The sequence below is a fragment of the Echinops telfairi genome, unplaced genomic scaffold (genome assembly GCF_000313985.2).
Source record: "Echinops telfairi isolate 266 unplaced genomic scaffold, ASM31398v2 ScPeMD7_7420;HRSCAF=8458, whole genome shotgun sequence".
NCBI lineage: Eukaryota > Metazoa > Chordata > Mammalia > Afrosoricida > Tenrecidae > Echinops > Echinops telfairi.
In genome coordinates, this window is record NW_022111320.1 from 20736587 (window position 1) to 20754412 (window position 17826).

Below are 17826 nucleotides of genomic sequence, written 5' to 3' on the forward strand. Positions count from 1 at the left end.
TTTCTTATTTGACCTCCTTGGTGTGGGATCCCAAAGAGTTGGGCTTGGAGGTTCAAAATCTCTAACTGGTTTTAGTCAGTTTACTAATTACCACCCACTCCAATTTAGCTTAAATAAGGAATAAATTTCTATTTCATCTTTGTTCTTTTTGGATTTTTTTTTTTTGCTTTTTCTTAACAAAAGTATATTACACTCAGAAACAACCTTTTCTGTTTAATGATGCAATGTAGATCATGCTAATGATAATGCTTATATGGCCTATTTATATACTTCCCCAAACCATACCAACTGTGTTTGCAGTCTGCCAAGATCTGAAGTGAAGCTCTGTCTTTTTCACTATCTGCTTTTCATATCTATAGTTTACCGACGATGACACTGAGAGCATTGTGTCTTCAGGTCGTGCCAGTTGTGGGCGAAGAGAGAGTGTGGTGAGCAGGGCCGCATGCAAATGTGATCATTTAAAAATCATAGCACTGTCTTATTGCATGGTCTCCATTGGAAAGTGAAATATGCTTTTAATAACATGAACAGTTTCTTCAAAAATGTTATCCTGAGAATCCACATTCTTGGGGGATTGTGTACACTTTCGTTAATAACGTGCCTTTTCATACTTCACAGTGTAAGTCATTGGGTATTTCGGAGTTTTCATTTTTTTTATTCCTTGTTGATATTGTATGTATGCACTTAGGTACACTTATTAAAAAAATTTTCTCAAAAACTTCACATTGTGTAAAAAGCTCTTAAGTACATTGGTGAAGTTGGTGTTAGTTTGGAGCAGTGTTTCCCAAAGTAGGCACTGGGACAATACGGGGGTGGGGGGTGGGGGCGGGCTGCCAAAACACACCCCTGCACTTTATCCAGGATTATGCACAATGAGAAAACATTTTTCATTGCCAAGGGGCCAGTGAGTAATTTTTTTTTCCCTTTGAAAAGGAGGCCAAATAAATTTGAGACTTTATGGCTTAGAGCTAGAATTAAGATCCCTGGAGTCAAGAGGCTGTTATCCTCTTAGGGAAAATAGAAAGCCTTTTCATGTAAGTTATGGTATGTGGAAAATTGCAAACTGGAAATTATATTTCATAGAGAAAAGGAACACATGTATATAAGAGATTGCTGGTTGGAGTCCTTGTGTGTGTTGCACATGGTTTAATACCAAAGGCTGGAAGTTCAGGTTCCCCCAGAGGTGCCTTTGAAGAAGGTTTGGTGGTCTACACCCCCTAAATCAGTCTTGGAAGCCTGTGGAAGAATGGAAGACCGTTTTCTCCTATGAGACATACGTGCTTGCCCTGAGTTGGTGTCAACGCTATGGCAGCTGTATTGGTTGGTTTTTTTCTAAACCAGTTAGTGTTCATGTTCATAGATGAAGGAAAGAGACAGGTCACAGGAAAGCACCGTGTAAAGTGATGGAAAGGAAAGATCAGGGACTTAAAATAATGACACCTGGACTTGAATCCACTATTAGTTGTATGAATGGCAATTTTCAAACATACAGTCAGATAGGTTATCACTATCTTTGTAGGCAGAGTTAATATACAGTTTTTAAAAATTACTATGTAAAAATAGCTTCCACCATTCTAGAATAGTAGGTGCCCAGTACAGTGTAGGTATCTGTAACCACGACATCCGAATTTCCAACCTCCTGAGCTGCTCCATGGGAGAGATGAGGCTGCCTGCTCCTGCAGTGATGGACGGTCTCGGAAACCCTGTGTGTGGGCACTAAGAGTTGGAACCAACTCTGGCAGTTGGTTTTTTGTTTTTGTTTTTATTAAAGAGTTGTGGTAGCACAGCGGTTGAAACACTCAGCTGTCAACCAAAGGTTGGTGGTTTAAACGCACCAGCTGCTCCTTTGAGAAAGATGTGGCCGTCTACTTCAGTAAAAATGAGTATCTTTGGAAAACTATGAGGCAGTTCTAATCTGACCTACAGAATTGCTCTGAGTTAAAATCGACTTTATAGCAATGGGGTGGAAATCTAAGTTGTATTATATTAAAACTAAGTTGTATTAAATAAAAACACTCCTGCTTGATTGTATTAGCCCTTAGAAGAACTTCATGTTATAAGCTTGCTTTATTTCTGTAGATGGGTTTCAGAATTTCCTTCCAAGAGAAACAGCTAAGATAAAGAATAGCTGACGAGTGAGGTACAAACAGTTCAATAAATGTTTGTGTAGCACTTAATATATATGAAGCACTGTTTTCAGTGCTGGGAATGATGTGGTAAACCAGGCAGACCATATTTCTGACTTTATGGAGTTTATATCCCAGAGAGAGAGAGAAAATAAGTGAGTAAAGAAAGGAACGAAAAAGGAACATATCCCAAGGACTGAGAAGGGAAAATAGGCGCATGTAGTAGGGATCATTGAAGGGGTGGGTCAGAGAAGGCTTTTCTGAAGAACTGACTCTTGAGCTGAATCCTGAAATGTGAGATGAAGGAACCACTTAGTTTAGGAGCTCGGAAAAAAGAGCTTTGGGAGCAGGTGCCAAGGCCTAAGATGGAACGGGTGTACTGTATTTGAAAACCCAAAGGCGGTCCACGCTGTCTCCTGACTTTCATGATTTTCATACAGTTCCTGTATGTGGTTAACTGAATTGGTAGTTAATGAGCTACACATTTGTCTAGTAGAGGCTTTAGGTAGACTTCTATCCTAGAAACACTACTGCTAAGGGTGGTGCACGTCTTAAACACAGGAGACTTACTGGACCTCATGCACTAAATGATCTATAGCATAGACTTCTAGTTAAAAGCTTATTTTAAGGAGTTGCTAGATTATTTAGGAACCTATTTTCTTTCTCTTTTGAGTAGGTTAATTGTCGTGTTTCCACATTTCACTTCATGATAGCCTATCATACAACTAAAATTTTAAAAGATTCCCTGTATACCAATGGTTTTAACTTTTCCTTTTTTTAACTATTTATGGCCCAAAGGTTTCTGCTGCTGATTATTTTAGCCGCTCCAATCGTAGGGGCAGCATTGTCTCTGAGGTGGATGACACCAGTATCCCAGATTTGACCAGTGTGAGTGTATTGCATGGAGTGGTCATATTGTATCACAACTTGTGTCTAATGGCTAACACTTCAAGATTTTGAAATTAGGGACTTAATTTACTGCTTTGGAAGCGTTTGGCTATATTAACATGAATATGTATACAAATAGTGATACATATCTTGATGTGTTCTGATTTTTAAAAAAAAGATCTGTGGAAACTTGCCCCATGGAACCAGTTTTGGTAATTGTCAAACTTCATTGCTACTGTTATTTCACCCATTTCTTACTCCTCCCCTCTTTTTTACCCTTAAATTATTTTAAAGAAAATCCTAGATGTATTATTTTACTTAGTTTAGTGTGCATCTCTGAGAATTTTTTGTGCCATTATGAAATTTAAAATAATTTCTTAATATCTCACATGCAGCATGTATTCAGATGCTCTTGATAAATTTTGTCTTCCTTCTGGTTTTAGTGATTATGTAAAATTTTAGATAGCCTTTGAAAGGTAGCGCTATGTAGGTCTCACTAACGTCTTATAACTAGGAAGAATCTGAGTGGATTACAGCATTATCTGAAGTCAGGAAAGAAAGACTAGGTAGAGATGCCCTGGTACATTTGTTATCCTGATGGAACCCCAGCCAGCAGATCAGGACCTACCTGATCTTGAAGTCACTGCCCAGTTTCCTTTTGTGACACCACCCTTCATTGCTGGCATTAGTGTTGTTTTGCCCAAGAACCCACACTGTCCTGATTATTGAGCGCTTTGGGAGGGAATGAGAGGCATTGTTTAGAAATTAGAAAAGCTACAAGTGAATTTTTAAATGAAGAGGTAGCAATGATTTTTAACTAGCCCTCCACTGATTATCATAAACTGCCATAGAGTCAATCCCAACTCATAGTGAGCCTATAAGGAATTGACTTGATGGCAGTAAAGTTAGTTTGCAGTTTTTTAATGATTATATTTTAATAGCAATTTCTGATCTAATTTAATCCCAATATGTAATTTAAGTGTGGTTTTTAATTATTCTACACACTTAACATGAAGCTTTATAAAACAGATACTCAATTCTTCTAAAATATTGTCTAATTGTTTGGTTAGCACCCTTTTTCTTCATAAGTGTAGACAATTAGATTTATCGTGTATACTTTTTCTCTTACAAACTTTGGATTCTGTCTGCCTTTAATTTATAATTCCTGTATTAGTGATTATGCCCTTCTTATACTTAACTCCTTGGCAATATATTTTAGTGACTACATAGAAGTAAAAAGGTTAATAGTTTTTTAAAATGTCTTGCCTTCTGCTAATTAAATATCCTTTGATATAAACACACAATTCTAGAGCAAGAGTTGGCAAATCTGATGAGCTCCATTAAAAAAAAAACATACTGTGAGCCAATGACTTTTATATTTTTAAATAGTTTTATGAGTACCTATGTAAGCCCTAGTGGCACTGTGGGTTAGGCACTGGGCTCTTAGCCACAGGGTCAGTGATTCAAACCCACCAGCTGTTCTTTAGAAGAAAGATGAAGCTGTCTACTCCTGTAAAGACTTATAGTTTCAAAAACCCAATTGAGGGTCATTATGTGTCAGAGTTGACCTGATGGCACTGGGTTTTTGTTTTATATACTATCCTGAACTCTTGGCTCTTGGGAAAACCTAAAAATTTGACAGCCCCATTCTCTAGGGCAAGTAGCTTTCTCTATATGTCCTTTAAAGGGTACACTATACTTTGTTAGAGACTTGTGAAAAGTGGACTTGACTCCTCTCTTTTCCACTTTTTAGAAAATAGCTGGAGATAAGAATTTTCAAGTAATACCCTGATTTTAAAATACTGACAATGAATTCACAATTTTAAATGACACTTACTGGCTGCTTTTGTGGCCTCAAAATTTGTTTGTAAGATGCCGGTTTATAATTTCTGAGCTTGGAGGTGCTGATAATGGCTATCAACTCTTGATTGGACAAGACTAATGATAGAGTATTTAGGTTTGCTGTAGTTCCTTGTCAGTTGTTGCTATGTTTTAGCCCATTGCTGAAGTCAGTCCATCTCATTGAGGGTTTTTCCCGTTTTCACTCACTTTCTAATTTACTGAGCATGATGTCCGTATCTGGGGACTAGTATCATCTGAAAACATGCCCAGAGTACATTAGATGAAGTTTGGCCCAGATGGACAGTGGGCCCCTGCACAAGTACTCCCCCAACACAAGAACACTTTGTTCTAACAATTCGGCAGTCTGAGATGCTCATCTGCCTGGCATGATCGCCGGCTGCACAAGAAAATGTGAAGAAAGCGGATGATGCTTGGCTACCAAAAGATATAACACCTGAAGTTACTGAAGACAATGGGTGCACAAGCAAGTGTGGTGAAGAAAGCTGATGGTGCCCAGCTACCAAAAGATATAGCACCTGAAGCCTTAAAGACCTGAAGATAAACAAGCAGCCATCTAGCTAAGAAACAATAAAACCCACAAGGAAGAAGCACACCAGCCTACCCCGACACGAATGCTGAAGACAAAGCGGGTGCATAAGCAAATGTGGTGAAGAAAGCTGATGGTGCCAAACTGTCAAATTACACAGAATCTGGGGTTCCACGTGCTGGAAGATAAACAAGGGGCCATCTAACTGAGAAAAAACAAAGCCCACATGGAAGAAGCACACCAGCCTGTAAGATGACAAGGTGGCAAAGGGGTCAGGTATCAGGCATCCAAGACACACTCCCTCCCCCCCAAAAAAATCATAACATTGTGAATGAGGGAGAGTACAGAGTGGGGACCCAGGGCCCATCCCGGGGAAATTGGACATCCCCTTGCAGAAGGGCTATGGGGAGGAGAGCAGCAAATCAGAGTGCAGTGTAGTAACGATGAAATGTGCAATTTTCCTCTAGTTCTTAAATGCTCCCCCCCTCACTACCATGATCCCAATTCTGCCTTGCATATCCGGCTGGACTGGAGGATGTGCACTGGCACAGATAGGAACTGGAAATACGGTGAACCCAGGACAGATGAACACCCCCAGGAGTGGAGGGAGGGTGAGGGAAAAAGGGAATAGATGACAATGTCTGCATATGGACTCCTCCCTGGGGGACAGACAGCGGAGAAGTGGGTGAGGGAGACATTGGATGGGGTAAGGTATGATAAAATAATTTATAAATTTCCTTGGGGAGGGGGGAGCGGGGAGGGAGGGGAAAAATGAGCTGACACCAAGGGCTCAAGTGGAAAGTGGGTGTTGTGAGAATGTTGAAGTTAACATATGTACTAATGTGCTGGACACAAATGACGTATGTACAGATTGTGATGAGTTGTATGAGCCCCTAATAAAATGATTATTTAATTTAAAAAAATGATGACGTTTGGCCATTCATGCTTCTAAAGAGCAAGCATTCTGGCTGTACTTCTCAGACACATTTATTTATTCTTCTGCATGTTCATGGAACTCTCTTTTTTTCCCCTTTCGTTATAAAATCATTTTATTGAGGGCTCAAACAGCTCTTGTCACAATACATAGATACATACATACATAGTGTAAAGCATATTTGTACATTTGTTGCCATCCTCATTCTCAAAACATTTTCTTTCTACTTAAGCCCTTGCTATCAGATCATTTTTCTCCTCTCCCCTACTCTTCTTCCCTCACAAACCCTTGATAATTTATAAATTATTATTATTTTGTCATGTCTTAACACTGCCTGATGTCTCCTTTCACCCACTTTTCTGTTGTCCGTCCCTCAGGGAGGGGGTTATATGTAGATCATTGTGATTGGTTCCCCCTTTCCACCCCACCTTCCCCTTCCGCTCCTGGTATCGCTACTCTCATTATTGATCCAGATGGGTTTATCTGTCCTGGATTCCCTGTGTTTGCAGCTTTTTTTTTTCATCGTTTTATTAGGGGTTCATACGACTCATCACAATCCATACATACATCAATTGTGTACAGTACATTTGTACATTCATTGCCCTCGTCATTCTCAAAACATTTGCTCTCCACTTAAGCCCCCGGCATCAGGTCCTCATTTCCCCCCCTCCCTCCCCACTCCCCGCTCCCTCATGAGCCCTTGATAATTTATAAATAGTTTATTTTGTCATATCCTGCTCTGCCCGACGTCTCCCTTCACTTGTACAGCCTTTGGAGCACTTTGGCCCAAGACAGTAACATCATTTGCTTTCCTGATAGCTCCTTCCATGGTCATTGATTGTAGCTCCAAGTTAAATGAAATCCTTGACAATTTCAATCTTCTCTGTTTATCTTGATGTTGCATGTGATATTAATGATACTGTTTAATAATGTTTAATAACATTTTGTTTATCTTTCTGTGAATATATGAATCTCTTCCAGTGAGTTAGCCAGATAGCTGTCTTCTGAATTGTTTGGCAGAGCTGAGTAGGCACTTCCAGCATTGCATTTTGCTTTAGGAGATTATTAATTATTCTTTGCTTTGGCTGAGCATCAGATTTTCTTTTTTTCACTTCTTTAAGAATCCAGTTACTACATTGAAGAAACTGTACAATAAATATTTGATTAGACTAGTATACCTTTATACCCTCTTATTATTTAACATAATTAAATTTTATTTTATTTCAAAGCCTTTTCTCTGTCTGAGTGTCATCATTATGAACAGTAGCTTGTCATTTCCTGGCAGCTGTGTGGACTTTGTGGCTCCTGCAGCTCCAGGGACTTTTAGAACATCAGCGACAGCACAAAATTGCAGTCTCAGGAGTGAGAAATGAAGAGTCTCTGGCCAAGTCACTGCAGCCAAAATGACTGGGCTGCGGCATGGCTGCTCTAGGTATTTTTGCTGCTTTAACAATCCTTGAAGTTTGGCGCATGATCAGTTTGGATTGCGACAATTGGGATCTGACAGAAGATCCCCGCATAATCATCATTTTGTTGAACTAGTTCAGTGTTGCAACCCCTGAGATGCAAGACTGTTTCCAGTTGTTTGTTCATTAAAAAATGGGTGAGTTTGGGGGTCATTTTCTGAGAGGTGATATGAAGAAGGATTGATTTCAATAGTCTTAGCAAGAATGTTTATCTTTCTTAATGCTGCTTGCTTTTCTCTTTAACTCAGTAGCAGACAAGAGTTAGAAAATGTTCTGAAGGGACTAATCCAGTTTACTCAGATGTAAGACCTCTTTCACCTTTAAGGATACGGTGTTAATAGTAGCCTGTGTTTTTGCTAGTATAGATGTGATAGGGATTGTTCCTTTTTATTGCAGTAACTCAGTTACTACTGGAGAATACGTTGTAATCACTTATCTGTTTTAGAACATTCTACATGCTGTAAAATTTTCATATTATGGCAATTAGGTCTAAAATAGTATTCCCTTTACTAAGACACTGGTGATCATCATAATAAAATGTTTGCTGAGAGAAAATGAGCATGATGATTATGAGTGGAAAAAAAAGAAAACCTGTAAAAACTTTTGAACTTTTATGGTGAAGTGATGTGAATAAAGCTAGAAAGAAGAATATTTTATGCTTCAATAATTAATTGAGGAAGATTTTCAGACATATTGTCTAGATTGGGCTAGGTGGGAAGGTTGAGCTAGGAATTGGATTCTGGATGTATTTTCATTTAGTTAAAACCCTATGAAACTTCTTTTGTTCCTGGTGGTAATTAGGACAGCGTTTGAAAGTAAATAGTATAAGCACTGGGATTAAAAATCATAAAACTGAGGTTAGATTCAGTTCTGCTATTTGTGTCAGCCAAGTGTTGAACCTGAGTTTCTTTGCCCTCAGCTGACCAGGTTAGGATTTAGACTGGACCGTTAAGGTTCCTCCCTTCCGAAAACACTTTGTAGAACAACCTTAAGGCTTATTAGATGATTGATTATCTCCATTATGGCATGTCCAGATAATAGGATACTGTGCAGCTCTTACAATAGCTGAAATTTAAATTACTGCTCAGGTATAACTCTTATTCTCACTTATCCAAAATAATTTGAGTTATTTTGTATGCCAGGTGCCATTCTTGGTATTAGGAACACAGGGAAGAATAAGACAGACATTAACCTTGTAGCCTGGAGATCATACAACAAATAAATAAACATCACAGTGCTAGGTAATGATAAATGCTGTAAAGAAAAATGAGTTACAGTACTTTCTGTAATCTCTGGGATGTGTAAGGGGAGTAAAGAGATGTACAATGTGTGTATGTTAGTATTGTTAGGCATTTTAAAAGGTTGGAGATTTCTTGCGTTTGCAGTGAGAGATTGGAGGTGTGACATAGTATGAAGAGAGGTCAGCTACTCATATCCTTTTCTGTGAATTTATTTTAGGTGGAAGGACTACATATGTATGTATTGAACAGCTTATTCCTTAATGCGATAGTAGACATTTAAAAAATAATTTGTCTTTGTTATAGTTGCTGAGAATACACACAATAAAATATGTACCAGTTGGACAATTTCTACATGTACCATGAAGTGACATTGATTACATTCCTCAAACGTGAAACCACTTTCAACATCTTTTTCTGAATCATTTCTACCCAGTTAATATAAACTCACAGCTCTCTTACGATTTCCTTCCTATCTAACCTCTCAAGTTGCTATTGTCGATTTGATCCCATATGGTTCTTTAAAAGAGTACAATTTTCAAGGTAGACATTCTTTCTAAATTAAGCTAAACTAGTACTTGGTTTGAAGAAGATGTCAGGGGACATATTTGATTTAAGGTTTAAAGATTATCTCAGGGCCATAGTTTTTGGGGTTCATCCAGCCTCCATGATTCCAGAAAGCCTAGATTCCATGAGAATCTGAAATTGTAGACTATTTCCTCCTGTCCTCCATAGAATCTTTGCTCAGAATGTCAGTTGTGGTAGCTGGGCACCATACAGTTCTTCTGATCTCATGGCAAAGGAGGACAGTTATTTATGGACTCAGATAGCCAAACATTTCAGGGAAAATTTTTTTGATGATATATATGACCCCCGCTACATTCTAATCTGAACTTTTTTGCTTAATTGTTGTCTTAACCAATGCGCCTTGTGTCCTAATAATGTTTTAAAATAAAAAAATTTGATTGTTGGTTTCATGACACTTTCCTTCTTTGAGATGTACAAGATTTTTTGCGTATAAATATTTGTGCTACTAACCCGTTTATGTGTAGTTTTCTTTAATGTGTTTTAAATAGCATAAAAAGAAAATATACCTAAGAGGAGATGATACTAAGAGCTCAAGCAGAAAGAAAACATTTTGAAAATGATGATGGCAACACATTGTACAAATGTGCTTGACACAATTGATGTTTGGAGTGTTATAAGAGCTGTAAGAGCCTCCAATAAAATGATTTATTAAAATAAAAAAGATGATGGCAACATCAACAAAAAAAAAGAAGAAGAAGAAGAAAATATACCTAATAATCCTAAGCTATTGAGTAGGCACAGTTTGCTTACTTCATGTTTTTCTTTTTCTTTAAAAAAAAAAATAAAAAACTTCATGTCTTAGGATGAGAACAAATGTTCTTGACATTTTGTTTTATATTCTTTGACTTTCAGTTTTAGTATGTTTATTTTAGGTCCCAAACTTCTCTGAACTTGGAAAACTCAAATGAGTCATCCCCACCCCACCTCCCCGCCAAAACCATGCCAAGCATCTTTCCTGATTTTTATCTCTGTTTTTTTCTAGTTGGATGAAAAATCTGACAAACAGTACGCTGAAAATTACACAAGGGTAAGTATATAAATTCCTAAGGGAATTAAGTTCCCAAGGTCAATTAATCTTCTCTTTTATTCTTTAATATACTACAGTTGGACTTCAGATGAGCTCCTCTTCCTCCTTTCCTCTGTTTCCTGTACTTGACCCCCTAAAATTCCTTTGGAGTTGAATCATGGGAAGAGAAAAGGCACTGGAGCCGATTTTCTTGCATGTCCCTTGTGTAGCTTTTGGCTGCTTTTGGAGTTCTATTCCTCTGGAAATTGATCCTGAGATGCCATTAAACACTGACAATAAAATGGATTTTAGGAATGGTGGTGACACATTCGGAGCTCTGTTTTTCTTTTATAGATGAGCTATTTCTTTAAGAAAGAAAATTCGTTTCTAGGAGTTCCTTTGAATAAAAGTTTCTTTCTTCTGGAATTAGTTTTAGGAAGTCATCTATGAAAAATTATTTGACAATTAATTTTATGCTATACCCTAGACAAATACACCTGTTTGGTCCAATAAAATACTAAAATAATGTGAGCCATGAATGTATGCCACATATGCAATTTTAAGTTTCTTAGACGTAGTTCCATGAAATAGGTACAAAGAAAGCAGTTTAAAAAGTGCAAATAGGTAAAAATTTAAAAAATAATGAATTTTACTTTATCCAATATATCCTCCAAAAGGTTGTATTTCAACATGTAACCCATATGAAAAGTTGTTATAGAAAGTTTTTTCATCTAATCCCAGTACTAATACTTAGAAATTTGGTTTATATTTTATGCTTTAAAACTTTGGACTAGCCACATTTGAAATGCTCATAATCAGTGGCTCAATTCAACCTCACTACCATTGACCCAGTTCCATCTCAGTAGGACAAGGGAAAACTGCCTTTGTGGATTTCCAAGGTTATAACTCTTAACTCTTTATGGGAGTAGAAACCTTGCTTCCTTTCACAGAGTGGCGGTAGTTTTGGATGGCTGACCTGGAGGTTAGCTGCCCAACTTGTAACCAGGGCTCCTTAATGAGTGACTAATGGTTAGTATATTGGACAGTACAGTTTTATACCATTTACTAATTAATAACACTCTTATTTTTAAACTAATAGTGGGGCGAGCAGCCTAAATTTATAGTTGTTCAGCTGCAAATAGTATCGCCAACTTAATCAGCAGTGTATTAGAAACAGATTTTTAAGATGCAAGTTTAGGAATTTAAGAGGGAGACTACTAAATAAGCATACCAGTTGTAAAGTTTTAAAATTATTTATCTTAAAGTAATCTGATATGCTTATCCCCATATTGTTTACAATATGGCAAGATAACTTCAAATACAAACATACATCTCCCCCACAAAAAGCAGTCCTATTTTAATTACTGTCAATTATGAATGTGATCAGGAGTTTGAGTTGCTATACGTGCTGTGGCTTTGAGCCCTTCTCTCGACACTCCTTGCCCGAAGGCCATATCCATTGCCTGTAGCGTGTGCTTGTGCCTTTTCCATCCACACGGTGTAAATATGTGCCACCTGAACCCAAGACTGTTTTCTAGTACTTTTCTGGGCCCCATTTTTATTTGCACAGCGAATGTATTTTGGAAGAAACAAAATTTGGATGTGTCATCTTTTTTCCTCCCTAGCCTTCATCTCGAAATTCTGCCTCAGCGGCAACCCCTCTAAGTGGGAACTCTTCCCGACGAGGAAGCGGGGACACCAGCAGCTTAATAGATCCAGACACCTCATTAAGTGAATTGCGGGTAAACGGCAATTTTTGGATTGTTTTTTCAAAACAGCCTTTGGCCTCTTTGTAGTAATCTGTAACTTTTAACTTCTAATGTGATTTAGTAGGGAAAATAAAGTTAATGTAGTTTAAAAATGTGACCTAGATGTTTCTAAAAGGAAGGCAACTGTGTGGTTTTCTCTCTCTCTTTCTTTCTGCTAATTCACAAATGCAAAAAGCTTGGTAAAATATGTAGAAGTAATTTTCTCAGAAATAATTGAGCATATTTTAAATGGAAAATATGTGAGGGTATAGGGAACCAGACTCTAGGAATTGTTAGTCTTTTGAGCCATTATTTTTTTATTTTTTGATCCATTTTTTAATGATAATAGAGGTGTAATAATAGTTTCTGTAATAGAAATGCCTGAAGATAATAAAAAACACATTTAACCCATTTGTTGAGTATAAATCCTTGTTGAAAGTGTAAAATGTAAAATTATATTTGAATGACTTTTTGTGTAACTTACTGTGTGTTAGGAATGGGGTAGGGGTTGTGAGAAAACTTAATTCATTCCTTCAGTACCATTCCCACTTGGCCCTGTAGATACAGACAGTAAAACAGAGTGGCATTCAGGAGCTAACCATCTCATAAGAGAGGCAAAGTGGTAAAAACCAGTAAAACCAGGTCGGGTAGGAATTAGGTTATTGCAAACATACCCTGTTTCCCCCCAAATAAGACAGTGTCTTATATTAATTTTTGCTCCCAAAGATGCACTGGGTCTTATTTTCGGGGGATGTCTTATTTTTCCATGAAGATGGTACACATTTACTGTTGACCAAAATAAAAGAAATTTCTTACCTGTATATGGTACAGTGGTAGTTGTCATCACAAACCAGCAAAACCAGACAAACTGTGAATCCTACAGTATCAAGAATTTCTTGTTACTACCATTATTTCCATGTATAACAATCTAGGGTACATTTACTCATAATCTATGGTACATTTACTTGCACTTCCTGTCTGCTCCAGCTGCGCTGCAGCCAACAGTGAGCTGGGCAGCGCCGCCCACCGCTGCAGTCCAGAGTCCAGAGTTATGGTAGTGTCGGGGGGCCTTATGTTTGGTGAGGTCTTATTTTCGGGGGGATGCCTGATGTTTCAGCGAAAGGAAAAACTGTAAGTAGGTCTTATTTTCGGGGGAACACGGTAGATCCACTTAAGGAATACAAGAAACCTCATTTGAATTGGATTAGGAGAAGAGGTAACAAGGTTTTTCTTAGGAGACAGACTCTGAGCTTCGGTTTGAAGGAAGAATAAAAATTCACAAGTAAAGAGACTCTGACACTCCTACACTGGAGTGGGAGGACTTTTTCAAAGGGCTTCATGTAGAGGACAAGAAGATGATCTGTACATCACCGTTGGCAACGGGAGGGAAGATGGGATTGGAGAGCAGCAGCGATGGCTGAGAGAGAAGAGTGGAGCAGCAGTAATGAGGAGCCACATCATGGAGTACTCTTTTATGCCGGTCTGATAGAACGTCAATTTTACCTACAGTTGTAGGTTATTAAATAAGGGTCTGATGCTGCTTGATTTATATTTTTCAAGATAACTTTGATCATGGTGGAGGAGGCCAGGAGAACACTAGTGCAGGTTCTGTATGAGGAGGGCATTGAAGTGGAATATGCTCTGAGAGGGCTTTTAGATACCAAAGACTGAATGGTGACACATAGTGAGTGATTTGATATGAGGGTAGGGAGGAAAAGGAAATAGAAGAAATCATAGATGTCTTTTAGATTTCTGGCTTGGATGGCAGGACCAGGCATAACCGCATTGTCAGATCTGGCAGCAAGATGGACGATATGGACAAGTGTAGGGGAGGGGGTGATGAGGTGGTCTTTCTTGGCAGCATGCGTCTGGAGATGCTGCATTATCCGGAAGGCAGATGAACTGGGAGTTATTTTTTGTGCCTCTGGGAGTTGAATCATGGGAGATTGATCGTTCTTTTTCACTGTCTCTCCTACACGTACCACATCACGTCACTAACTCAGGGAGAAAGGAAACTTAAAAGAGAGAAACAGAAGGATGGAACCCTGGGATGTACCCACACTTCAGAATCCGATGATAGTCACTCAGAGCATAAGCAAGGGAAGTGGCTAAATGCCTAAGAACCTCATCTGGGCCCATGAGCTTTAGTGGAGTACTGTACGGCCCAAGGCCGCTTGCTTTGACTGAATAATGAAGGTAAGATGAGCAAGTCCAAACTAATCACAAGTCAATATAGGAGGAGGAAAATTGGTTGGGCAATAGGTAAAGATTAAAAAAGAGACTTTTATTTCCTTTTAAAGGAAACAAATTTTCATTCGTTGGATTGAGCAACTAGAGAGGGTTAAAATTAAGGAAGTTGAAGGGGTAACTATCAGAGCGAAGTACCTGAGTAATTGAAAGGGGAGTTCAGTGTTTAGATGAAGGGATTGTACCTAAGCCGGGGGCCGTCTCATACAGTGGAGGATATAGTGGGAAGTGGTGTCTGAATAAGATTATATAGGCAGGGTATAAATAGGAGTCTGGTTTATGAAATGGGTTGTTTTGAGAGTGGGCTGGGGCATGAAGAGGTAGAGAAGGTTTGAGACCGTGACAGTGAGGAGAGCTGACCCACGCTATCCTTGCCACAGCTTTAAATGATAAAACAAACAAACAAAAACCCCACCCTGTTGCCATTGAGTTGATTCTGACTCCTAGTGACCCTACAGCCCCAGCGTTGAAGGTATCCATAGTTACTGAGTCCTTGTATGTGCACGGCCTAAGTGTGCTGGGTACGCAAAGGCAGGCAAGAGAAACTCTTGTCTGTAGGTGCCACGGTATAGTGGAAGTAAAAAAGATAACAGGACAAACACTTCCAGCCTCAGTTTTAGCTTGCTATTGCTAAACACCTGCCACTTATTTTTCTTAAAAGAATGAGCTCCTTGAAGGAGTGAGACTTTTGTGTCCCAGCACCTGGCTTCTAGCAGGCTCTCAGGGAATGCCTGTTGAATGAATTAATGAGTAAAAGACAGACAATCCTATCAAGGAGGGGAGTGAAGGGAGCAAGGGAAGTACAGTACAGAAAAGATGTACGAAGTATGATCAGCTTTGGGGAACTGATCCTGCAATTCCATAATTGTAGTTCATGCCCTGTAGCAGTTTTCTATCAAAACCAAGCTGACACTCAAATTCACTGTCATAGAGCTGATCCTGACAGCGAACCCTGGAGGACAGGGGTTCCAAGGCTCTATGTCTTTACCTGAGCAGAAAGTCTGATCTTCCTCCTGCAGAGGGACTGCTGGTTTCAACTGTTGGCCTTGCAGTTAGCAGCCACAGCCTAACCCATTAGACCCCAGGCTGCTCAAACTGTCAGAATAGACCATACTATATAACGGGGACAGGCACAAAGGAGACAGTATTTTCCATTTAAAATCTGCCCTGCTGTAACTTTTCTTCTAAGGATTATGGTTGACATTTGGAGCAGTGCTTTTCTTATCATTTAAATAGTGTCTTCAGGATAGGCTATCTCATTGGACATTGTGTTATAAATATTTAACATTCCTATTTTTATGACTTTCCTTTCAAATTAATTTTAGTAGCAAGTTATAGAGGACAACTTTGTTCATATCTACTTGTTACACTTTAAAAACATTTACATGAATCAATAAAATGTTACTAATAATTAATTTCCTATATACAAGCTAAAAGCATTATATAAGCTAGAAGTTATATATTTAAATGGCATTATATAAGCTAAAATTATATATTATGTAAAAGTTTTATGTAAACTAAAATTACTATGTTTAATGAACATTTAAAAAATGATATGCTTTATCCCCTTTTTCCCACAATCAGCCCTACCCCATTTGTTAATGCTGGTTCAGTAGGAATCAATTCCAAGAACATTTTAATGATTTACATGGATTGTTCCAGACCCTCCCCAATTCCTGTTTTCACTCAACCCCTTTGCCCATTTCAGTGGTTTAGCTTGGGAGTTTTGTTTGTGTACGTGGCTCTCTTTGCTTCTATTTAGTCTGGAATATATGCAAATAATTCACATTTTCATCTGAATTTTTTGAAACTTATGTTTGTGCATGGTTTTATGCAATGGTTCATTCCTATGTCCTGCAGGATATCTATGACCTTAAGGACCAGATACAGGATGTAGAAGGGAGATACATGCAGGGGCTTAAAGAACTAAAGGTATCAGGGCCCATTCTGCAGCCCAAGCATGCTCTCTGTACGCAGAAGTGTTGGTAATGGCGGTTTCATAAGTTCTGTTAACTCCACTGCACATAGCTTTACTAACAACGTATGTCTTTCAAGCATGTGCTTAACATAAAATGCTTAGGTAAGGTACACTTTCTATCTCTGCTTATGTGTTTCATATAGTTTTGGGAATATTCAGCGAAAGATTATACCTTAAAGTTTTTTAAACCTTGTAAAATATTTGCATGTCCCTTGAATCTGAGCCATACAACAAATTAGGCCATCTCCTATAAAGGTATTTTTATTGAGACTTGGACATTAGAATTTTTCTAAGGTAAATGAAAATGTACTATTACCTATTTCTGACACCAAATTCAAACCAGTCAAAATTAAAGCCAGGAGCAGGAAGTAAGAGAGCTTTACTATAAATAATCAACTCTTCAGAGGATCCTGTGTTTTCTTTTTGCTTAGATTAAAAAAAATTTTTTTACCTATAGGTCAAAAAAGATGAAACAATTCGAAACATAAAGCAAACCAAACAAAACAGATTACACAAATCGGTGCCTTGAAGAATGTAGATAAATGTAAGCAGACCATCTCTCTGCCCAGCACACCAGTTTTCAATTTACATGTACTTCTGGGGTAAACATTTTGGTTTTAAGTGACACATGCTATTTTCCCCCCATGCTTCGTTATGAAGTTCAAACCTAATATTCTATTATGTAGGAACCAAAGTTTTCTAAATGTATAAAGAGAAACACACTCCAGGCTTGTGAGAAGTGGAAAGCGAGGCATTCAGAATACCGAGTCAGGACTGAACAAGGGCGTCATGGCAGCGCGTCCCCAGCCGCCCTGGTGTGATAGGAAGTTGCCCAGCTACCAGCCACCATTGGTTGTGGTCCATAAGAACTCACAGACTCAGGACCAAAAAGGGTGGGATGTCCTGTGGGAGTGGCCTCGGAAGCCTGGGTGCTGCTGATATGTCAGTACACATGAGAAGAATTAAGTGCTAATATACTGAGGGTGCTTATTTAGCCTTGTGGCTCTAATCTTAGACTTCAGTCCTCCCCCGCCCCTACTTTTTAAGCCCTTAGAGATAAAACAGAAATATCTTGAACCAAGGGAATAAATTCCATACATTAAAGAAATACATCTATAACAGTCATATCTAGCATAATGTATCAGAAAAGTGATCACTTAATTCAGAGATGTTCTTACCAGCTTTTTATTTTATGTAAATTATTTTCTTTACCTTTTA

General features: G+C 38.4%; 1 protein-coding gene across 16 annotated transcripts in view; it reads left to right on the plus strand.

Moving 5' to 3' along the window:
• Nucleotides 1–17826, plus strand: part of LRRFIP2 (LRR binding FLII interacting protein 2) — a 114144-nt gene that overhangs the window by 61839 nt on the left and 34479 nt on the right. For 5 of the 16 annotated variants that reach the window (XM_045297595.1, XM_030887626.2, XM_045297598.1 and 2 more), the window contains 3 exons: nt 10612–10656; nt 12261–12377; nt 16491–16562. In XM_045297595.1, the coding sequence (XP_045153530.1) occupies nt 10612–10656; nt 12261–12377; nt 16491–16562 (234 nt within the window). Of the gene's footprint in view, nt 1–359; nt 429–2924; nt 3015–10611; nt 10657–12260; nt 12378–16490; nt 16563–17826 lie in introns of all 16 variants that reach the window. The other 11 variants (XM_045297596.1, XM_045297591.1, XM_045297592.1 and 8 more) reach the window with 3 other exon arrangements.